We start from the raw sequence: 22,652 nt of genomic DNA, 5'->3' as shown, positions 1-22,652 counted from the left end.
TTACATGAGGCTATAAAGCGTTCAATATACTATTACTACGACTGATAATGATAATAATATATTGAGGCTATGCTCCAACAGTAGTCAGTACATAGACGACCTGTTGACTTTCATGATAAGAAAAATAATGCCCTTATTCATTCTGATTCATTTTAAATCCAAAAATGATGTTGAGCAGTATTTCTCTGTAACCTAGACTGGGTCACAGACTGTCGGGCGTCCGGAGTGTTTTAATGAGCCAGGGTCCTGAAGAGAAACCCTGGAGGAGAGATGGGGATGGGAACCTTTGTATGACTTAGGGGGGAAGAGTACTGAGTACACACTGTCCCAAGTAGCAATGATGCCTTCAAGTGTTCCACGTAAGCTTCTTCATTCCGCAAGTTGAAAATACGACTGGTCGCGCGTTCAAGTGCTCTTGGTTTGGGAAAATGACAGCGTAGATCCTCATCTTCATCATTTTTGTTGACAGGGCATGCTGTCCACTAAATCTCACATCTCGGTAACTCAGGTATCACATAAAATCCAAATTTCCAAGTTGTGTTGGTCGTTCGCGGGCGTTCTCGTCGGAACCTCGATATTCCCGACAGCACCTGAAGGCAGCATCAGATGCATCCATTCTAGCGAACGTTGTAATTGTGAATCGGTCGTCTACAGAGCAGCATAGCCTTGCAATCGATGACACACTTTGTTGTCAAATTTAACTTATACTGATCGAAAAAGCATATTTCCGGGAAAATGGTAATCACATTCAGCAAGTTTCTAATGAATGCCGGGGCACCAAAAAGGATGCATCGTTCATGAACTAGCACGCTAGCTTAGTCAGCTAACCGTACTTTAGCTCGGTTAGTTAGCCAGCCAGTTCATGTCAGTAACGCTACACAAAGTTCTGTTCGTTTGACCGTCTGTTGTGAGTGACAGTACGACTAATTAATGTGAATTGCACAGCGAGAATGGGTTAATTTTGTGGCGTTACCCTTCAATGTTTTGAGCATTTACTAACGTTACTGAGTCAGTGGGTAGTTGGTTAAGTTCGTGCTAGCGGCTGACTAGCTGAGGTAGCTAACGATGCTCACAAACAAGCGAGTTGTAGAGTCAGGTTTACAAAACACTACAATGTGACATCTTGTGCAATCTCTCTCTCTCTCTCCCTCTCTCTCTCTCACACACACACACACACTCTCTCACACACACATACACACGCACACACACACTTTCTGTTTCTCTGTTTGTCAAAAACACTCAATTCCTCTCTTTTTCGCTCAGATCCCAGAGTTATCCAACCCCACGGTGTGTATGAGAGACCCTCAGAGGGTGCAGGAGATCCTTCAGACCATGCAGAAAGCTGGCTCCAACAGCATACAGGTACACGACCCCCTGATCTTTGACAGGTGTTTCCATCAGTAACATCTGCACTATGTGGACAATGTATAAGTGTGTTTGTCTGTTTTTCTACCTAGGTGATCTCAGACTTTGACATGACCCTAACAAGATTTGCATATAATGGGAAGCGGTGTCCTACCTGTCACAGTAAGTCCAACTGCATGTAAGGCATGGTTTGACATTAACATACACTAAAATGTTGGTTTTGTTCAAAAATAGCCATGACACTTTTTATTTGTGTTTGTGTTTTATTTGCAGACATTCTGGACAATAGCAAACTCATCACTGATGAATGTAAAGAAAAGGTACGTGTGGCATTTCCTTGGGTTTGTCTGAGTTTCAGACTAGAATTTTCCATTGGTAGCACTTGTGCCACTAACTACATTTGGACAAAACAACAAATGACATGCTTTGAATGTGTCATTGAGCTGCATTTATTCAATAAAAGTAAAGAATTTGCCACAGTAGGTGATGATGTAGACCATATTAAGCAGCTTATTTTATACATCCTCCTGATGCCAATTTTTGGTTAACACATTTCAGTGTGTTCATCAATAAAATGACCAAAATATTGATGAGAAATGCATTAGTGCATAATGAAAACAGAGACCTACACAGTTGTCTCGATTTCAGGAAATATAAAGTTGCTCCAGAAAATGATCATGTCTGGGTGATTATGAGGCATTTTTATTTTTTACAAATTTAAATCATTGTAGAGGCAGATTTGTCTTTTCCTACATAGTATTCATTACAAGTGAGCCACATGTGTGTATGCCATTGTGCAAAGATTCAGAGATTTTTTATTTCTGCTCGTTTGGAAGTTAGTATTTGACTACTGCAGTTTTACCTCCACTTTCTCAGTCTGATTGTAATTGTAGGCTCAGAATCACAGTTTTTACTTCTGCTCTGTAACTCTGGACAACAAAAACACATTTCAGGTGGTAGCTTTTTTGTACCTGAACACAGATTGTTTTTTTTCTTGCATGTAGTTCTTGCACAAGTGGACTGCAGGGCCTTACTTTATCAATTTGTGCAAATTGAAATGCAAATAAGCTCTCCGTTACCCATATATTTATACTTGATCTACTTTTTTCCACATTTTCCAGTGTGGCACATCTTCAGAAACGACCAGATATTGCAGTATTTTCTAGGGAATAATACTGATAATTTTAAGAGACTGTTTTTTGCCACTGGTATACCCAAAGACAAAGTTAAGTGGACCTAGGAGAAAAAAAACAGCTAAATGATCATTCTAATGCTAACTGGGTTAAACATGACTGTCTTTTCTAGATGCATTTTAGCCAGTTACAGCTTTCTGAGTATTCTCCATTCTCCCTCAGCTGAAGGAGCTGCTCAACAAATACTACCCCATAGAGATCGACTCTTCTCGGTCAATAGACGAGAAGCTGCCCCTCATGGTGGAGTGGTGAGTACCTAAGTCAGCTTTCACACACACTACCTGGAAATATTATGGTATGCTGATCTGGGTCCACCCTGTGTTGGAAGCAGCTCTCACCGCGCCTCATACACAGTAAAGCCCTCTCACTTCCATTCATAACAGACCCACAGACAGACCTGCTTATGCAAGCGTACTTCCTTAGTCATCACTTCTCCATGGGCTGTCACATTATAACGTCATCAAAACATTATGTGTTCAGCATCACCGTTAGTTTTTATGTCACACTCGTGCCAGAAAAATGAGCCAAGGAGGTTTGGCCCCGTGACTCACTGAACTTTCACATCAAGCATAGCAGAGTCTGACCCGGGACTCGACCTGGTCTTCACTGGGGTCCTTTTGCGGAGTCGACTTGCCCAGGGCGACCCTTTCCCCCTTTCCCCCTTTCCCCCTTTCCCACTGACCTGGCATATTTTCCGGGTCACCAGTCCGGTGTGAAAGGGGAGTCACAGACATCAGTACAACTCCACTGCTCAGCTCTTCTAGCCTGATGGTCAGACTGAATGGCCATTTCATTACCACTAAATTATTCAGCCTGAAACCAATCGCTAGTGACTGACATATCCGGCTGCTTATTTACAGTCAACATCGATTCTGCGCAGCCAGTTAGTCAGTATATCCATGGTTAGCCAGCATATTTACCAACTTTACTAACAATGTCAGTCGATTTTGACCAAAAATGTTGTCTTTGCAAAGACAGTTTGTTGGTTAAGGGGTTGATTTCTATTCTGCAGAAACACCAATGAAAAACCATTGCATGAACGGTTCCGAAATGTTGGAGTAACTCGATAGACTGGATGTCTATTCCAGAAGGATTTGTGCCAAACGTCACCAACTTTACTCCCACCTACAAAGGCACTGATTGGTTCGATTGTTGTTGACGAGGGCCACACCAGACTCTCTGAATCGCTCAACACAGCTACTGATCTTCCCTTCACCTATGCTGCTTCTGCACCCCCAGGTGGACTAAAGCCCATGAACTTCTGGTGCAGCAGAAGATCAGGAAAGACCTGCTGGCCATGGTGGTGCGGGAGTCCGACGCCATGCTGAGGTTAGAGAACCTGGTTTCTCTCAAAGGCCGGAAAATCTATATTCATATGTTGCTCTTGTTTCTCAGAGTTAAAAATGTTCAAAACAGCATTGATAACATGGGTAATAATTGTAGTGTTACCAGTTTAACTCCAGTAATGACTCAATGTTTCAACAGGGAGGGCTACCAGCTGTTCTTTGACCACCTGCATGAGCACAGCATCCCCCTCCTTATCTTCTCTGCTGGGATAGGAGACGTCCTGGAGGAGGTGATTCGCCAGGCCGGGGTCTTCCACCCCAACGTCAAAGTCTTCTCAAACTACATGGACTTTGATGAGACCGTGAGTAACGCCACCACAAGCGCACTATGATTCACACACTTCAGGAATAAAGAATAAAGCTCCAGCTGATGCCAGATGTCCCATATGTGGATGTGCAGCTAACCCATTCTTGGCTCGTCTGTACAGGGAGTGTTGAAGGCCTTCAAGGGAGAGCTGATCCACATCTACAATAAGAGGGAAGGCGCTCTGCTCAACACCGGCCATTTCCAGGAGCTGCGGGCGCGGCCCAACGTCGTGCTGCTGGGAGACTCTCTGGGAGACCTGACCATGGCCGACGGGGTGCAGGACATGGAGAACATCCTCAAGATAGGCTTCCTCAATGACAAGGTAAAACACACAGGCATTACCCTATCACCACTGTAAGTAACTTGAAGTTGATGATTTATCTAAATTTGAGGCCTTGAGAAGTCTTACATGTTGTTTGACATTGCTTTTGAGTCTTAAATACATTTTCAGAGGTCTAAAAAATGTTAGGCCTACTTTTTTGTTTTTCTCTGCACACTACTATTCAAATGAGAAATATCCTTAGTTGAGCAAACATATACTCTGATACTGCCACTGTTTTTTTACTCTTCAGGGTTTAAACAGGTGTTAAAGTCTTTATTTTAACTTGTAGAAACCTGTAGTTACACCTGTCACTCACACTTCATTGTCAAACATTGATTATTACTCTTAGAGGGTAGCAAAAAGTGGAACTGCAGCAAAATGTGGTACACACTCCCAGGTTGCACCATTTATAACTGTCATGTTGTGACATTTAGTCTATTTGCAGCTCTTTCCATGATCTCTCTTGTTTACCACAGGTGGAGGAGAGGAAGCAGTCCTACTTGAATTCATATGACATTGTGTTGGTGAAGGACGAGACCATGGAAGTCGCTAACGCCATACTGCTCTACCTCACCGGTAGTAAGTGAACTGAGAACATGGTTCATTTCACTGGCCATTGAGTATTGGACAATCCAGTGCCACACAGGGGCGGTGTCTTCTGCTGAGGAAGCCCCTGTTCAGAAAGTGCCAGTAGACAGATTACTTACAACCACCTAGGAATGTTTTGTTTTTTTAAATTTTTTATTTGACTAAAAGCTACACACTTGTGTGAATATGTCTGGGTTAGTCAGAAATTGTTTTTCCAGACTGTTTTCTGAAGTCCAGTTGACAACCACAACTCATGTGCATCACATGTCACTCCTCTAGTCCTTATCCATTGGTCATCCACTCATGTTCATCGTAAAGCTGCTTTTGTTTCAGATAAAACTGGGTAGAGAACTATGAACATTACCCACTGGACCATACGTATGTGGTGGAAGCCAAAGGTTACCGATGATATGCACCGTCTATCTAGTGTGCAGAATGTAGTGTAATGTGTGCATGTGGTTATGGGTGTTTGGATTTATTTTCTGTGTTTTTCTGGAGGAAGGCTGGTTTTGTCAAACAGGTCATTGTCTTGTATCTGGATCCTCATATGTGACATAAGGATAAAGGGAAAGGAAATCGCACAACATTAAGGGCAACACTTGACTTTTGCCATTTGGTTTGAAATGTCCGTTGAGAAATCTCCTCGTTATAGAGCTGTTGGCCAGCTGAGTTTTAACTGAAGTTTTTCAATTATGTGTCACATCGTTCACTATTAGTGTTACAATATAAAGTCCTCCAATTATTTTGACTTCTGCCCATATGATTCTATATACTGTATATGTTGCTTTTTATGGAAACGGTTATTTCTCTTGTGCTATACCACAGTGCAACCAAGTGGTGAACTGGGACAACTGCATTAAAGGAAATGCAGCAGTCCTGAATGCTTTTACTGATCCAACACAATTGGTTGTCAAATGATTGCCAACTTTACTGTGTCAGTATTTTCTTGAGGGTTTACGCCCATTTCATCACACTACCATCCACTCCAATTTATCTCAACCCATTTAACTTCAGGACAGTGTTGAGATATCAAAAGGACAAAAAGCTTAAAAACAGTTTCTCATAATTAATTTAGAGTTCTACATGATCTTTCCTAATCAAAGTCATTTTAATTGTATAGTTTTGAAGAAGAATGATTCAAAGGTCTGCTGCCTTAACATTGAAACAATGATTTACTGTAAACCTTTAAAACAGATTTCAGTGTAGGTTCAAAAAATGATGTCATACAGTTCTGTAATCTGTGGACAACGTGGTTGCCACGTACCATGATATTTTTTTTTCTCTTCATCTGTCCTAAGGAATTACCTCTTCACATGTTCCAACTTGTCTGAAATAAAATGTGGTTCCATCTGTTTCTTATCTTCATGTCTCATGCAAGACAAGCCGCTAAACTACAATCTGCCATCCTGATCTCCGGGTACATGTCTGTACATAGACAATGTAGGAGGAAGAAACTAGATATTTTCTTCATTTTATTATAAAACAGTTTATTATGTGATGCGGTCCACAACACATGACACTTTTATAATAGAATTTCTGTTATTGCACAAAATAGCCACTCTAAACTATACAGCCAGTGGTCTTTACATAATTTTATATGTGGGGAAGGTCTAAGGCACAGCGTTGACTCTACATCCATGATGCTAGTCCATCAGCCAATCAGATTAATTGGCTGGATGTTCTAGGAAGATGGGCCCAGCCCAAATGGTGGTAAAGGTAGTTCAATGTAAATGGTTGAGGAAAATGTATCTTTCACTACAGAACACATTTTCTCTACTGACCATTTTTATTTCTTTCACATTTTCAAAAACCTGTTTTCTAGAGTGTAGCACATACTTAAATACTGACTGCATAAATGTTTTCTTGTTCTGTCAATGTTGCTCAGCCACTTTGGACTCTGTTTTCATTGACTGATTTTTACTGCAACAGTTGTGAGTTTGTTTGCATATTTTAACAGAATGTAGCAAAATAAACTGTCTGATTCACACAACACACTGAGGCCATCCAACTGGATCCAACTACTTCAATATCTGAAATATTTTCCAAACCTCAAATTAGTTGCGCAATAGTTACTAACATGGCGGCATAACCACAGCTACTGAGAGCCTGTGCTCCCCTGCCCCCCTCTCGAACACGCGGCTCCTTCACAGCTCGTCTCGTCTGGCGCTGTCTGGGTCCTCGTCCTCCTTCAGTTTCAGTTCATCCGATACAATCTTCCCGTCCTTATTGCGGTCCTGGTTTTTGAACATGTCATTAATGATGCCGTCAGCGTCTATCCCCGGCCGAAGACGACCTTTACCTTCTTTCACCTGGAGCATGATGAAGTCTGAAAACTGGAGACGGAGTAGCGCTGTTAAATAGCGTTGCCGCTGCCAAAGCCATTGCTTTGAATGATGCATTTAGCAGGCAAAAGAAGGTTTGGCTAGACGTTCCTAGACTTGGACCGACATGGCTTGTGGGCTTACCTCCTCCAGTGGGACCTCTTTGTCTCCATTGAGATCCATGGCAGGGAAGAGTGGATCTGGGCCGTCTCCCAGCCACACAAACATGTAGCCGTCGGGCACGCCCTTCTTCAGGTCCAGCAGCTCCAGCTGGAAGAACAGCACGGCGCTGCTGGGGACGCCTCTGGCTGCAGAAACCGGGCGAGAGGAGAGCGTGAGGAAAGGGAAAAAGGAGAGATAGGAGAGTGTGCAGAGAGCAGAGCTGTTGACTGACCTCCATCTTCTCCGTGGCCCCAGTGGGGCGGTACGATCGCCTCCCTCTTCTCGCCCACACACATGCCCTGCAACCCTTTGTCCAGACCCGGGATCACCTTGTTCGCCCCGAGCGTCGTGATGGGAGCCGAGTCGTAATGGTCCCTGGAAAGAGGGAAAGAGATAAGCTGTTACCATTCAATGAAAAACTACGATAATATTCCGATAATCTTTCTAAAGGAATTTACAGTGTGTGTATTAAATGGTGAGTTTGCAGTGATTTTACCATACTTTATGATAGTTTTATCTCTTATGGTTTCACTATAACATTCCTATAGCATATTAGATATAGCTTATAGTTTTGTTGTACTATTTGTGTAGCGACTCCTAAATTTGAATATATGATTACATATTTCTTTTTCGTAAAGGAAAATAAGCAAACAACAGCAAGCTCTATAATATTATATTAGATTGCCGGGGTTATAGTATACTTTACTATCGCATTGATCAGAACTTTTCTATATATGAAAACCTCAAGTCATGCATGTATAACTATCACAGATTATGGTACTGGTGTTGTGGCTGCGGTTTCAGGCCTACTGAAATCTGTCAAGACAAGGAACCAGCAGAGGTTACATGCATGGAGTGGGAGGAGGATGCAGTGTGGCAGTGTGAGGAGTAGGGGGCGCTCACGAGGAGTACAGCAGGGTGCCGTCCATCAAGGAACAATTATAACGGTACTGGATCATATCGTCGGCTTCGCTGGTCACGCTGCATTCCTGAGGCTTGTGGGTAACCTTGATGTCGACCAGATCGTTGGGGTTGTGGAAGTCGATGACGTGGATGTCAAAGACCAGCACAGCAGAACTGGGAATGAGGTCTCCTGCAGCGGGAGAGAAAACACTAATTTACCCAGAGACTGAGTAAGAGTTACTCCCACAAACAAGCCTAAGAGCTTTATTTTTTCCTTTCCAAACGTCTTCTGAATCCAGTCTTTACATAACCAACTCACGCATGTGTTATATTGAGTCTTGCTTCACTCGTAAAGCCCCTAAACCCACACTTCAGACTCACCAACTCCGTTTTCTCCATATGCCATGTGAGGCGGCACAGTGACCCTCCTCTTCTCTCCCATGCACAGCCCCTGCAGAGCTTTGTCCATTCCTGAGATCACGTATCCCTTGCCAATGTAGGTGTTGTAGGTGCTGTTCCTCTGGTAGCTGCCGAGGAAAGAGAGAGAGAGAGATCAGCAGTCAGTGCGGATTCAGCTTATACTTGATCCAGTTTCTTCTATGTGAGTGGAAAATGTCAGGTTTACCTGGAGTCGAAGGCCGAGCCGTCCTGGAAGGTGCCGTTGTAGTGGTAGCGGATGTAGTCTCCGATCACCGTCCTGCGGGTGCAGGCTGCGGGCGCCTCCTTCACCTCCACCATCAGGCCGTCTTTAGGGTTGAACAGATCCACCATCAGCACCTCGAACACTAGCGTAGCCTGAGGAGGGATCAGGGTGCCTGTTGGGGTGACAGTCAGTGTTTAGGGAGACTTACACTGTATCTTATACATGACAAGTAACCAGATACAACAATGAGCCACAGCCAGGGTCCAAAATGAACACCCACCATGCGCCAAATGGCAGTAAAATTTAAATAAATCAGTAAGAGTCACCGGCCACACTGGCTATTAACTTTCTGAGATGATAACATTTCAATGCCTTGGTTATATGCAGTCACTGGTCTTTGTCTGCTCTTAACTTTTGTCCCTGCTGACCACCGTACACGCTCTCTGACCATGAGCCAATCAAAGTTAATTCAAGCTTAACACTACTCCCATGTGGCAATACACAGCAGGTATGAAGCCACTCAAGATTAAATGAAGATGAAGACAAAAAAAAGAACCACTGTAAAGCGAGGAAACAACTTTTAAATTAAAACTCAAAACCTGCTCTTGTCTCCTCACTGAATATTTCACACAGTAGCTAATTCTACACATGAAAGACCACTGACAACGCGGAAGGTGACATCATTTTGGCTGGCGAGAAACATTCTTGGCAGGCATCTTAAACATGAGTTAGTACCGGAGCCCTTCTCTCCATATGCCAGGAAGGGAGGGACGAAGATGACCCGCCTCTCTCCCACACACATGCCCAGCAGACCCTCGTCCATGCCTTTGATGAGGTCGCCCTGTCCCAGGTAGGTGTCGTACGTCCTGTTCCTGGAGTGACTAAATGAGACATAAATCAAAGCTGTTGAAAAACACAGAAATAACGACAACAGAATCATGATACTTCCGTGTCGAAACTGTTGAAATATTTCCAGGGTATAAATCTATCTCACCTGGAGTCAAAGGGTTTGCCATTCAGCAGGGTGCCGTTATAGTGGTAGCGGATGAAATCTGACGCCACACTGGTGCGGTTGCAGCTCGCCGGTTTGATGAGCGTGCGGATCTGGACCTTGTCCTCGCTGTTCCAGATGTCCAGCAGGAGGACGTCAAACACCAACACAGCATCAGGAGGAATAACACCGCCTATCAGAGAAACAAACAACGGCAACTAGAATAAACCACGCTTCTGCCTGCCCAGCACTCCAAATACCAGTATGGTGACAGCGTCTAGTTTTTCTCTCTGTTAAGGCTGCTCTCACTGTCGGGTTCAGAGGGAGACTGGGCTCTAAATTAACTTGTTCTTAACGTCTTCTTCATCTGCTCAATTAACTAATGTACTTTTGGTAATGATGATATGTTATGACCATTTTTTAAGTAGAAAAGCCTAACCAGGGACAGGGGTCGCAAATTAGCCTTGGCTAGAAATCCCATATGCAGCTCATCTGTATCATGTTATTATAACCTGTTACAATGTTTGATTTGCATTGTCCCTGATAAATAAACTAATAAATAAATAAAAAATCACATATCAAGCTAAAAATCTAGGTGTCATAACCAACTCATATCTGAGTTTCAAACCGCCTGTTAAGCATGGCATGGCTTCCTATCAACTAAAAATGATCTCTAAAGTTAAGCCTTTCCTCTGCTCACATGATGCTAAGAAATGTGTCCATGCATTTGTTACTAGTAGGCTTGACTACTGCGATGCATTGCTGTCAGGATTGCCCAAGAAAACCATAGGACAGCAAACCTACATTCATGGTGAAGCAGCTTTCTGTTTACACATCTGTTTAACGGTGCTTTTAGCTAGTGCAACCGAGTTTTGATTGATTGATTACCTGTCCCTATGGTCCCGTAGGCCAGGTGTGGGGGGATGGTGATCCTCCTGCGCTCGTTGACACACATGCCCTGAAGCCCGCGGTCCATCCCCGTGATGAGTCTGCCCAGGCCCACCTGGCTGATGAAGGCCAGGCCTCGGTCATGACTGCAGAGTGGCAGTGAGGAAGAGGAGGATGGGGGGCAGGGGGGTCATGTTTCGAGACGGTGGAGACAACCAAATATAGAGATGTGGGTCTATACAATAGGTTCACTTATGAAAAAGACTCTCTTAACATAAAGGGTCCTCTCCAGTGTCATAAAATAGTCCCTGAGGCTCATAACATAACACCATAGAAAGTTTATGGTGCTGTAAAGAAAGCATGACATGTTCCAGATGAGCAGTAATAAAGGGACTTTAAAGGAATCACCCTTATTCTAAATTGCCAGATTTATTTTTTATTATAACAAATTAGAGGGTTCTTTGAGTCATTACAATTATATAACCACAACCCGAACTAAAGAACTTATGAAGAGCCCCCCCCCCCCTTCTGTGTGTATAGCATCCTAATCCTATAAAAACATTTTAGAAGGATATTATATAAATATCACTGCAAAAACTAAAAAAATATATATATATGCAAAGTTGTTTATGTTTTCAGGATGAGATAATTACATAAGAGAGCCAAGGCGCTCGACACGTCCGCAATGAATAACTCGTGGCTGCAACAAAACTGGTCTGCAAGCATGAATTCAGCAGGGAAAACCACTAGAAGGTCCCTATAATATTCCAATAGGGACTTATAGCGACCTTATCGCGCATTCCATCTCCTGTGGAATAACTGTAACATTTCTATAATATTCCTGCATGATGTTATAGTTTCGCTATCATACGTGTATAGTAATCCTCTAAAATGTACTATAGGGTTGCTATAGTTCTTAAAGAGAACGGTAAACTGATGGAACTCCCGCGGGATTAGAAAATCTTTTGGCTCATATTTCAGACATTCTACAAAAATATGTAACGTTAATTGGTATTGTGTGAATGCAGCTGCTCTGTTAGCGTTAACTGTAATTGTATTTCGGCGAACAACTTTACCTGGAGTCAAACTTCTTCCCGTCTGTGTGGAAGGTACCGTTAAAGTGATAACGGACAAAATCTTCGTTCTGCACTTCGCGAGGACACACTCTGGGTATGTCGTACCGATCGATATCAACATCCAGTAACGGGCCGGGATTGCACTTCACAATAACGGCATGAAGGCACAGTAAAATCCAAGATGTTGTCGACTCCATTTGTAACATGTAGCGTAATGACAACAACTGGAGAAATTAGGGCAGCGGGAGGAGAGCGGAGAGAGTCCACCGCCAGCCAACTGATGCGTTAACGGAAGGCAGAAGGCTCTGTACAAACTTGTTGCGACGGCCGAACAGTGTCAAGATCGACAGATTAAAATAGTACACTCCCGGTCACCGTTTTCAAAATAAAAGCCTCTTGGCAAAACGACATTACAGTCTTCTTTGAATTAACGTTATATAAAGAACCAAAAAAGACAATGTTTCAGGAGTAACCTGTTGTACACGACAATTCACATTTTTTGTGTTTCTCTGTACACTTCAATAGACGCTTTGCAGTTGTGTTGAATTGACATCTGTCCAGCTGGCGCCAATTGGAGGGCCGTTAGAGGACTGATAATGCTAATGACGGCTAAATATATATCTGCTGGGCTAGGGAGACAAATGGAAAAGTTGTAGATAGGCTATAGAACCAATGGCTAAACGTAAATGATCTAATAATACAGATCTGGTTCCAAATTATCCCAAAACACTCAGAGTTAACTCTGAGTGTGTTGACCAGCTAACTAACCAGCAAGCTAGCAATGCAACAAATGTTAATGTTAAAATGCAACTTCTGGTCACTAACTTACTAGGTCGCCACATAAAGTTAGCCACAGGGCAGATTTAACAAAAAAGGGCAGGATAGTTGACTGACCAGATATGGTTAACAAGTCTCCATTATCTAAATACAGCATCAGTCAGTATCATTGATTGGTCAACGTATAGTCAAATTAGCACAGAAATGAACCATGTCTATAGTGTAGCACTTTTGAGACTGTAGAGTCAGTTTAGAAATGCAATCAGCTGTAGGTACCATTGATGTACTCACTCAGAAAGCTGTGGGCCTCAAAAATGTCCGCCAGAGGGCGCATTACTGAAAACTCAATGCTTTTATTTTAAAGGACAGATCGGTGTAACTTCCGGTCTTGTTCTGTGTGTCTCCGGCTGACTTGACAGCAGGCAGGTCATGTAGTTGCAGCAGAGCAGGATGAGGAGGAGGAGGAGCGCCCCCGGGCCCCCACCCACCTCCTAATGCAATTCTGCAAACGTGTAATGCCTGGCCTCCTGAGCTCAGGGGGAGCTGGGCCGAAACTATAAAGGAACCAGCCCATAACCTAGGCTACATTTATCCTTAAGCGACGATACAAACATATGGCAAGCCTATAGGCCCACACTGCCAGTACTTTTTTCTATGCCAAAATTTAGAGAATTATTAGACACAGCATTCTGCGCACATCTGTCTGCCTCAGAAAAAAAAGCTCAATCCTGTATCCTCTGGGTCCTAATACCCAAAATCTGGAACATAGTGAGTCACCTAAAATAAAAGACTATTAGGAATTAGGCCGGGCCAACAATGATTTGTCAGCCATGCACATGGATCTACTGCTATCCATCCCATGTCTCAGCATGTCGGTTTGTTAGTGTAGCTAGAAGTTTATACCCAAGGGCTATAAATACCAGAGGTCCGACCTGCATCAGCAAAACGGCTAAAGGATTATCTAAAGCAACCTGGTTTAGACCACTGGAGCCCTAAAAAGCAAATCTGTATTTATTTCTTTTTAATGAATACTTGAAGTCTGCCCACTGCAATTTTAATCATAGAAAGAGGCCATGATCAGGAGTTAGGCACTATTTATAGTAACAGTAACATAAATGAACTAATAAATAGTGGTTGCTGAGTGTGTTGGGTGTTATGACCCAGTAAACATGGAGGCAGGATGGAGCCTCTGCCTCCTGCTGATGCTCCGCATTAGTCCAAACTCGGACCGTGATTTCTGCGTCAAGCCAGTCAGTTAGCCAAAGTTATACCGGAAGTGAGGTGATTTCACCTTCAAAGTAAAAAATTAAAATGTGTCACTTTTGGTACCAGACCTCATATTCTATAGTCTTCAGGAACAGAGATCTAGTTTTTAAACGATGAAGACTGATCACGTGAAGAGCTACAAGCTAAAAGGGGCCGAAAAACAGTATGAAGAGCATTAATACCACAGTAGGCTATTTCCACAGGCCACACATGCCTTACATCTCCTTTTGTTTTCATCCTCTCCATAAAAGCATAAGACACTTGCCTCCTTCTCTTATCCAGTCTGTTCAGATAAATGTCTACATCTTATTCCATTTGTTAATTTTTCACACCATTAACTGTATGATTACTTGTGGTCTGAATATGGGCCATATTTTTTGAAAGCATGTCAAACTACCAATAAAATAATTCTCAAAAAATAAAACTCTGTCTGATATCCTGGGACACATAGCAGAACCTGACCCAGTGTTGGCTGTGGTACCGGGAGAGGACAGTCATCTTAGAGGACTCACTTCTACTGTGGCAAGGTTCATAACCCTTTTAGCACGCAGATGAATTCTATTGAACTGGAAACAGGCACAGCCTCCCACTTACACTATGTAGATCAAAGATGTTATGCAACACCTTAAACTGGAAAAACTCAAATTCACTTTATGTTGTTCCATTGAGAAGTTCAATAAGACTTGGCAACCCTTCATTGATTATGTTGAGGCTAGGCAATAAACATCCTCTTAACTCTTTGTTACAATAACTAGGTTATACCTAATTTAAGATGTCAATAATCACCATGTAAAGCAGCTCTGTACCTTGAATGATATTTATACTATATACTGTATATGTTCTGTACGTGTCCTATTTTTTAAAATTATTTATTTTATTTTATTTTATTTATTTATTTTATGTGTGTCTGTGTATGCACACTCCATACTGTTTTTGGAATACTTCATATAATTTGTATACACTGTTTGTTGACTAAAATACCAATAAACAGACGTTGAAAAAAAAAATAAAAAAAATTCTCAAAATGCCTCTTCACTTTAAGCAGTCTAGTGGTAGCTGGAATTCTTTTTGATAAGATGCAACTTGTGGATCAAATCGGAAAAATTTAAAATACCAAATACATGAGTGACATAACCCAAAAATATTACTACTGAGTACTGAGTGCTTCCTTATCTTGCCTAGAAACATGTTTTTCTAAGTGGTTGGAAAATGGAAATTGAAACTGGCTAAACAAAGAAACCGGTACAAACTAGAAGTACATTGTATTTTCTCCCTTGAAATTACGCCACTGTGTAAAACTCAACAGAATTTTTAAAAGCAAACGTTGTTGGTTGAGACTTTTATTTTGAAAGGTCTGACCAGAAGTCCTAGTTGAATTCCGGCTAGCTTGACGCTTCTAGCATAAAGCATTAAAGCCTACGTGCGGGTAGACATGTCAATTCCCCACTGAAAAAGAAGTCTCCCAACCCATTCAAAACAAGATTAGACACTTCGGGGAACCAGCGAAGGAAAAACAATGCTCCTGAAAAGCTTTTGTGTGTTTTTCCTCCTGCCGGCCCTGGTCGAGGCTCAGTACGAAGAGTACAGCTTTAAAAGTTTCCCCCGGAACGACCTCATGCCGCTGGACTCCGCGTACGGCCATGCCCTGGAGCAGTACGCGGCGCAGAACTGGGCAGACAGCATCAAGTACCTGGAGCTCAGCCTGCGGCTCCACCGGCTGCTGCGGGACAGCGAGGCTTTCTGCAGCCGCAACTGCAGCTCCGTCAGCCGGGACAGCGACACTCCGTTCGCCGACAGCAACCTCCGCGTCGTGCGGCATTTCCTTCTCCGGGCTGCGTGCCTGAAAAAGTGCAAGGCGACCTTCCCGGTGTTTAACATCGCCTACCCACGGAGGGATTTACTGGAAGATTTCGACAAGAGGACGCCGTATCGGTACATACAATATGCACACTACCAGGTGAGGCCGAAAGGCTTTGTGTGTGTGTGTGTGTGTGTGTGTGTGTGTGTATAGTAGTGCCCAAGATTGGATAATGCCGCTTATGAAAGACGAAATAACGAAAGAACTATTCTATGATAACTTTATACAGCCAGAGTCAAAACTTATACCACAGAAAATCCTATAGCAATACTATGGGATGTAAAAAAAAAAAATACCATTAGAAACTCACGATTGAGTGCAACAGACACACTAAGTCCTTACAGTGGGTATAATATGAATATTATAGTGATACCCAATACCATAAAGTACGATAAGGTCACTATAAAGTCATGTTTGAGTACAGAAGACACACAATAAGCCCTATAGGGATATTACAGTGATCTTGTGTTAGGATACTTGCCATAGCTCTTACTGGAAGACCATAAAACTGCAAGGGAAGAGGTGTGGACTCGTGATAACTGTGCGTAATGGGGCGCAATCATTCAGCAATATGAAGTGTCTAGACTCTGCAGTCGGTTCCTCGAGGCAGATTCACTCGCCTTGACTCACCGAGAGGCTGATTTTGTCTGAACGAGAAGTAAAGGATAATTTCCCCTCAGCTGCTCTCCTCAGCTCCCCTCTCGACAAAGCAGCTCAGCTCAGTTGAGTATGTGCCACGTCTCTTCCAATGTTCCCCCCATCAAACAGTCCCCCTATTCTCCTCTGTCCTGTCAGACACAGGGCGCTGCAGGGTGAAGAAGTGACTGAATAAATGTACAATAGATTAGATTTTCTTGCTCAGGCGTTAAAAAGTGATTTATTAAAGGGGAATGACACCCCATTTTAAGAATTCACATGTTATTGCTCTGCCCCAGGACATTTCAGTCAATGCGTGTGAGCTCGCACCGCTCTTTTCCTAAAGCTAGAAGTCAGAGAGAGAACCCTTGAATTTGTGAATGGGGTGTAAAATCGTGGGCTGCTCCACAGACAGTGAATGGAGCGCTGACTTGGAGCCAGTTCACCAAAGTGAAGTTTATATTCTAGCTTTGCTAACAGATATGAACCATAAGTTACACCTAATTTGGGTGCAAGAACTCACACAAAAATCAAAAAAGTCAGTTTCCCATTCACTGTCTATGGAGCAGTGACATCACAGATTCAAGGGTTAGTTCTCAAGCTTTTGGAAAGAGTGGTGCACGTTCACAAGTATTGACTGAACTATCCTGGGGCACAGGAATGACATATGTGAATTCTTAAAATGGGTGGCGTTCCCCCTTTTAAATGTGTTTAAATAATTATATAAATAAATTATATGAATAAATTATATAAATAAATAATTGTATAAGGGGATTTTTTGGTCATCTCCAAAGTAATTCTCCCTCAGTGTGTAAATGTGATGAAGATTTCCTCAGCATCCATCACCAGGTAATCTGCAGGTTATTCATGGTCATAGACATTCATTCCCATAGGTGTGATGAAGAGCATCAGTGACAGCCATCAGTGACCTCTGACCTCTGTTATGATTTAGAATTTAGGAATATTATGGAGACTCATCAGATCAAAATATAACTAGTCTGCAAGCTTACAATCACAGTGGTTATGGTTTGCAGGTTTGTCCAGCCTTAAAGCACATTCAGTGATATAATAAAAATAAATAAATAAATAAAAAGGTGGGTAAACTATGACCTCCAGTCGGTGATGATCATGGGTAAAGAACCACCAATATGAACAAAAATCAATTATATTTGCATAAAACCATTTTTTTTTTTTTTACTTTAAAGAGCCAAACCTCATATCAGTTTGATACTACTTTCTGTAATTTATACTATGAAGGTAGATCATACAGATTTATATCAGCCTAAAAAAGTGGGTAAACTGAGTGTACTGTAGGTGGGTTTACCCTCCTCCTCTACATCTCTGAGTGCAGTTCATCCTTTTGTCCATTGGTCTGCATTTATCTTCCTCATCTTATTGACATTTCACCTGTGCACTGCCCTACATTAGTGTGTAATTCAGAATTGTGGGCCGAACTATAACCACACGCCTGCTATTCACTAGTAGTTTTCTATTCATCAGCTCCACAAGAAAACCCTGTGTTCTGTTAGTAGTTGTTGGAGCCGAGGGGTCAGAGGTCATGTTATCCAAGGAGCAGCAGTTATGATAGGAATGGCTGTTGAAAAGCCCTTTTGTTTCAGTGACAGATGTGAAGTTTCATTTTAAATAAGCATTAAAAATACAATAAAATAAAGAAAAACAAAAGATGGTGCTACACTGGGTCAAAAAAAACAAAACAGTGTGAGTGGAGTTGAGGTAAAGGGTAAAAAATCAGGTGCTCTTCAAGGATGGGGAGAAAGATAATGAATAGGCTAAAAAACACTAACTGACTGTCCAGCTTACTGAGAAATCCTTCTGGTAGGCAGTCAAGCAGGGACCCAAGGCACTCTGATTTTGAAGGTAAAAATCCTTTATTACAGCATGGATGATGGATAGACCAACGTGTTTCGACTCAGGAAAGTCTTCGTCAGGGTGACACCAGTGACAACATGGACAGCTGTCCTATTTAAAAAGCTATTTAAAAAGATTTTTAAATAGGACAGATGTCCATGTTCAATCAATCCTATCAAGTTTCTTCTGTCTTCTATCTCAAAAACTAAAGCCTGTGACCTCCATTGCAATCCCATTATTATCATCATTATTATCATTTTGCCTCAGCTAAACCACCTGGAGAAGGCTGTGGCAGCGGCCCACACCTTCCTACAGAAGAACCCAGATGATCCCTACTTAACCAAGAACATGAACTACTACAAGACCCTGTTAGACGTGGAAGAATACCTCATCGACCACGAGGAGCAGCCGTACGAGGTTCGTAACTTAGCATTATCGTCCTTCTCCGGTGTACCAAACACACGCACGCCACACTGTATTCAAATTGTGCTTTCTGCGGTCTTTGTCGCCCCCAGAGTGTGTTCCTGAAGGCGGTGAAGCTCTACAACAGCGGGGACTTCAGCAGCAGCGCCCGCAACATGGAGCACGCCATCACAGAGTACTTCAAAATATACGACCTGTGCTTAGCGGGCTGCGAGGGCTCGTACGAGATCACCGAGTTCAAAGACTTCTACCCTACGCTGGCGGGTGAGCAGAGGACATCCTCCTCTTCTTTCAGGAGCAGTTTCAGGCAAAGTCGAAGGGGGGAAAATAACCGGTGTTGGTTTTGCTTCTTTCTTGTTTTCTCTCTCTCTTGTTTTCTCTCTCTCCTGCTTCCTTCAGATCTGTACGCTGAGGTGCTGAAGTGTAAGGTGAAATGCGAGGAGGATCTGATGCCCAACGTTGGAGGTTTCTTTGTGGAGAAGTTCGTAGCCACCATGTACCACTACCTCCAGTTTGCCTATTATAAACGTAAGGACTATGACAATGACCGTTATCCTGGAAATGGGCTATCGACAGCATGTTTCACGGCACATTACAATACACTGTCATAACAGGTGTATTATTTTCTGTCCCTTTACAGTGAATGATGTAAAGAACGCCGCTCCGTGTGCGGCCAGTTACATGCTGTTTGATCCCAACGACCAGGTGATGCAGCAAAACGTAGTGTACTACCACTTCTACCGGGAGCAGTGGGGACTAGAAGAAAGTCACTTCCAGCCTCGGCCGGTGAGTGAAACAACGACCCCGTTACTCTTCTCCGTACCTTCCAGGACTTTGAGGTCCAACCTAATGTGACTCCAATGGTTTTTTAGTCCGCTAACAAGAGCTGAAGTAGATCAGATTGCTGAGAAGCAGCAGAAAGAGGCAGCAAAGCTCACACTGGCTATACTGAACCAAAGCGGGAAAACTATAGCGTAAAGTGGTTTAGTGTGAACGTTAACACAATCTTGGTGGTAATTAGGATCCCATATACTTGTAGCGTTGGCAGCAGTGGCAGTGTGCCAGCTTTGCATGTAATTGGGCAAACCCACAAAGCTCTTTGCCTACTGAAACGGCCTCAGTTTCAAAAGAAGTTGCTGTAAACACTTGAAGGCTTCCGAAAATCAAAGGCAAAAAGAGCAGTACACAAAAAGAAAACAGGCCAAATCTGTCGCTTAGCTGACTAGAGTGCCATAAAACAGCGAGACGTCGCTTTGTTCTCGCCTGTTGCTCAGGTAAACAGAACAGCTGATTTGTTTTACAGGAGGCGCTGACATACTTTAACCAGACGACCAAGCAGAAAGAGATGCTGGAGTTTGCAATGAACTACCTACAAACAGACGACGAGGTAAGGTTCTTATGATGGGGCAAGGCAGAGATGGGGGCAAAGTAGAGCGAACATTGGGCAGTAGAAACCCGGGTTCTTCAGTGGACCCGGCTTGAAGCCCTTGTGTCGGCCACCAATTATTTGAAGGGTCCTTGATCAAGACACTGGATCCTTCTGTGGCTGAGCCTGACCTCTGACCTCCTAAGCAAAAGTAAATATATATTTCCCTACAGAATCAATAAATTATCACATTATTATTATTATTACTATTTTTAAGAGAACAACAAATTCTGGGCAGATTGACATGGCTCAACATAAAAAGTTAAATCAGACGATCCATCTTGGGTTTACAATGTGCGTAACAATTTCAGACATTTTCATTGTTTTTCTTTTAGTTACTGTGAATGAAAACTAAACCTCATAAAACAAATTTGGGGTTGTAAACCTTTAGTCACGCGCTTACTTTGGAGGAGCAGATCCTGAGAGCAGAGTGACTGCCTACATGACTACTGTTGACACTGTGGAAAGGAAAGCGTAAGAAAAAGGCTCAGAGGATGAAAGGGAGAGAAAGGGGGGATTAAGACGGGGGAAAGGAAGAAAGAGAGAGAGGGGGGGGGGTTGGCTGTGTTTTCCACCAGTAGCGTGTGGTATGTGGCTGGGAGGTGTTGGCCACTGAGGCCCTGCCACATGCATTTAACTCAGGTCAGCCCCTCCCAGCTCAACACACTGCCTGGACCTGAGCGGGGGAGGAGTGGGAGTGAATTACAGGGTGCTCAAGTGAGAGATTTATAGACGCAAAAAAGGGAAAAAGTGACAGAAGTGCCAGATGCAGTAAAAGTAAGGGAGAAATGCTTGCTTAGGTGTTTTCCAAGTGCCAACTAGGACTATGTACCAGACAGATGTGTGTTGCCGTTGACTGTGAGTGTTTTGTGTTGCGCTGTTAGGACGTGGTAGGTCCGGAAGAACCGGGCGCCACTCACTCAGAGCCTCCTGATGCCGAGTTCGAGGGCGTCGGAGACTACGAGGAGTCCTTCATGGCCGACTGGTGGCAGGATCCCAAAACCAAGTGGGACACCGGAGAGGTCGCCGAATGACATCCCTCATCTTCCTAACCCTACTTCCTCATCCAGCTCTCTCATGAAAACATACCAAAGAATGTTGGACAGCCTACAGAGACAGACCCTATACATTCGATACAGTATTTGGCAGAAAAAACACAACACACACAGTTATGCGCTGTGGAAAAAAAGGAGGAATTCATCACTTGATTCATGTTGATCAAGCTCAGATCAACGTATTCTGTCTTGGCTGTCATCAGCCTTTTATAAACGTTATTTTTATAATCAGTAGCTGGCTTGTATGCCTCTGTTCCATCTTTGACGAGGGTATGTACTTGTTAATGAATTTGTTACAGGTTTTATTTAATGAAAGCAGAAATGCCTCTGTGCCTTGGTATCAGGAGTGTGATATGTGCTCTTGTCTTGTACTGAATGACTTGTCAACCACCTATGGTGTTATTGAACTGGGTGGAGAAACATCCAGATCATTTGTCTGTCATCTGCAGATAATTTGTTTATAATTAAAATAACATATTCTTTTAATATATATTTTTGCTTCCCTCCCTTTAAAATTTCAGGGTAGAAGTGCACAACCAACTTGATCATAGTACCTCTGGAGCTATACAATTCAGCGAAACAAAAAGTAGATATTGATGTATGATTCTGTTCTGTCCTTAACTACCGTTTGTCCCATACCCGCTGCAATTTCATGTCAAGACAAATACGATATTTAAAAACTTTGGTTTTCAGATGCAGGACACTTCCACATCTAGCCATCTATTAAAACAGTGAATCACCGATGCAGTAAGGCACTGAGACGTGAGAGTAGGAGGTGTGGTTTCATTTTTTGTATTTTATTTTCCCTTCATTTCAATTCATCTACAGGGCTTGGTTCATTTCTTTCTTTTTGTCTCAATTCAAAAAGATAGTGTCTAAAAATACGGGGATAAGATGCATCTCTTTTTCTTTGCTTCCCTAAACGTCAAAATGACCATCAAACAGATTGTATTTGATACCAACTCTGTACATATTGTAATAACAATAGTGCATCTGCCATAGTGCAAAGCTCAACAGAATCAAACTGACCTCATACGCACATATCAGACAAGCTGCCTCCTCAACCCCAAACTAAATCTCTTTTAATCTCATTTACAGTGGGGAACCTGGGGATCGTTGCGAAGTCTCTGGGCTGAGGTCAACCCAGGGCTCGAGGGCTATCAACAAATGTACAAAAAGTTCATGACATTTCTGTGATAGCTGGAATGATAGAGAAATGGCTAGACGGCCAGCTTAG

General features: G+C 42.8%; 3 protein-coding genes across 4 annotated transcripts; 2 read left to right on the top strand and 1 right to left on the bottom strand.

Annotated features, from left to right (window-relative positions):
• Window positions 1-610: 610 nt before the first annotated feature.
• nt5c3a (5'-nucleotidase, cytosolic IIIA) lies at window positions 611-5,802 on the top strand. Its single transcript, XM_071545496.1, has 9 exons — window positions 611-738; window positions 1,264-1,362; window positions 1,458-1,527; window positions 1,639-1,685; window positions 2,721-2,806; window positions 3,798-3,887; window positions 4,044-4,206; window positions 4,333-4,533; window positions 5,010-5,802. Exons 1-9 carry the CDS (start codon window positions 736-738, stop codon window positions 5,118-5,120), a joined length of 870 nt encoding a protein of 289 aa, XP_071401597.1. The 5' UTR covers window positions 611-735; the 3' UTR covers window positions 5,121-5,802.
• Window positions 5,803-6,603: 801 nt separating this feature from the next.
• Window positions 6,604-12,382, bottom strand: LOC139666300 (peptidyl-prolyl cis-trans isomerase FKBP10-like). Of its 2 annotated transcripts, none has more exons than XM_071545483.1 (10): window positions 12,106-12,382; window positions 11,030-11,175; window positions 10,145-10,334; window positions 9,874-10,031; window positions 9,133-9,322; window positions 8,889-9,034; window positions 8,508-8,697; window positions 7,837-7,979; window positions 7,587-7,750; window positions 6,604-7,454 (listed from the first exon to the last, which is right to left on the bottom strand). In XM_071545483.1, the coding sequence occupies exons 1-10, from the start codon at window positions 12,309-12,311 to the stop codon at window positions 7,266-7,268; spliced, it is 1,722 nt and encodes a 573-aa protein (XP_071401584.1). In that variant the 5' UTR covers window positions 12,312-12,382; the 3' UTR covers window positions 6,604-7,265. The 2 variants fall into 2 exon arrangements, with proteins under 2 accessions (XP_071401584.1, XP_071401576.1); XM_071545475.1 differs by having other exon boundaries at window positions 6,605-7,454; window positions 9,886-10,031.
• Window positions 12,383-15,568: 3,186 nt separating this feature from the next.
• p3h4 (prolyl 3-hydroxylase family member 4 (inactive)) lies at window positions 15,569-21,901 on the top strand. The gene is made up of 7 exons (XM_071545640.1): window positions 15,569-16,105; window positions 18,779-18,928; window positions 19,027-19,198; window positions 19,334-19,462; window positions 19,575-19,720; window positions 20,238-20,321; window positions 21,245-21,901. Exons 1-7 carry the CDS (start codon window positions 15,665-15,667, stop codon window positions 21,392-21,394), a joined length of 1,272 nt encoding a protein of 423 aa, XP_071401741.1. The 5' UTR covers window positions 15,569-15,664; the 3' UTR covers window positions 21,395-21,901.
• Window positions 21,902-22,652: the final 751 nt, after the last annotated feature.

This window comes from Centroberyx affinis, unplaced genomic scaffold (genome assembly GCF_046629955.1).
Source record: "Centroberyx affinis isolate AG114_WGS23_722 - 3 ecotype Tasmania unplaced genomic scaffold, CSIRO-AGI_Caff_v1 ptg000255l_1, whole genome shotgun sequence".
In the NCBI taxonomy this organism is placed as follows: Eukaryota; Metazoa; Chordata; class Actinopteri; order Beryciformes; family Berycidae; genus Centroberyx; species Centroberyx affinis.
Note: the sequence above shows the minus strand (reverse complement) of the source record. Positions and strands in the feature narration are given on the sequence as shown.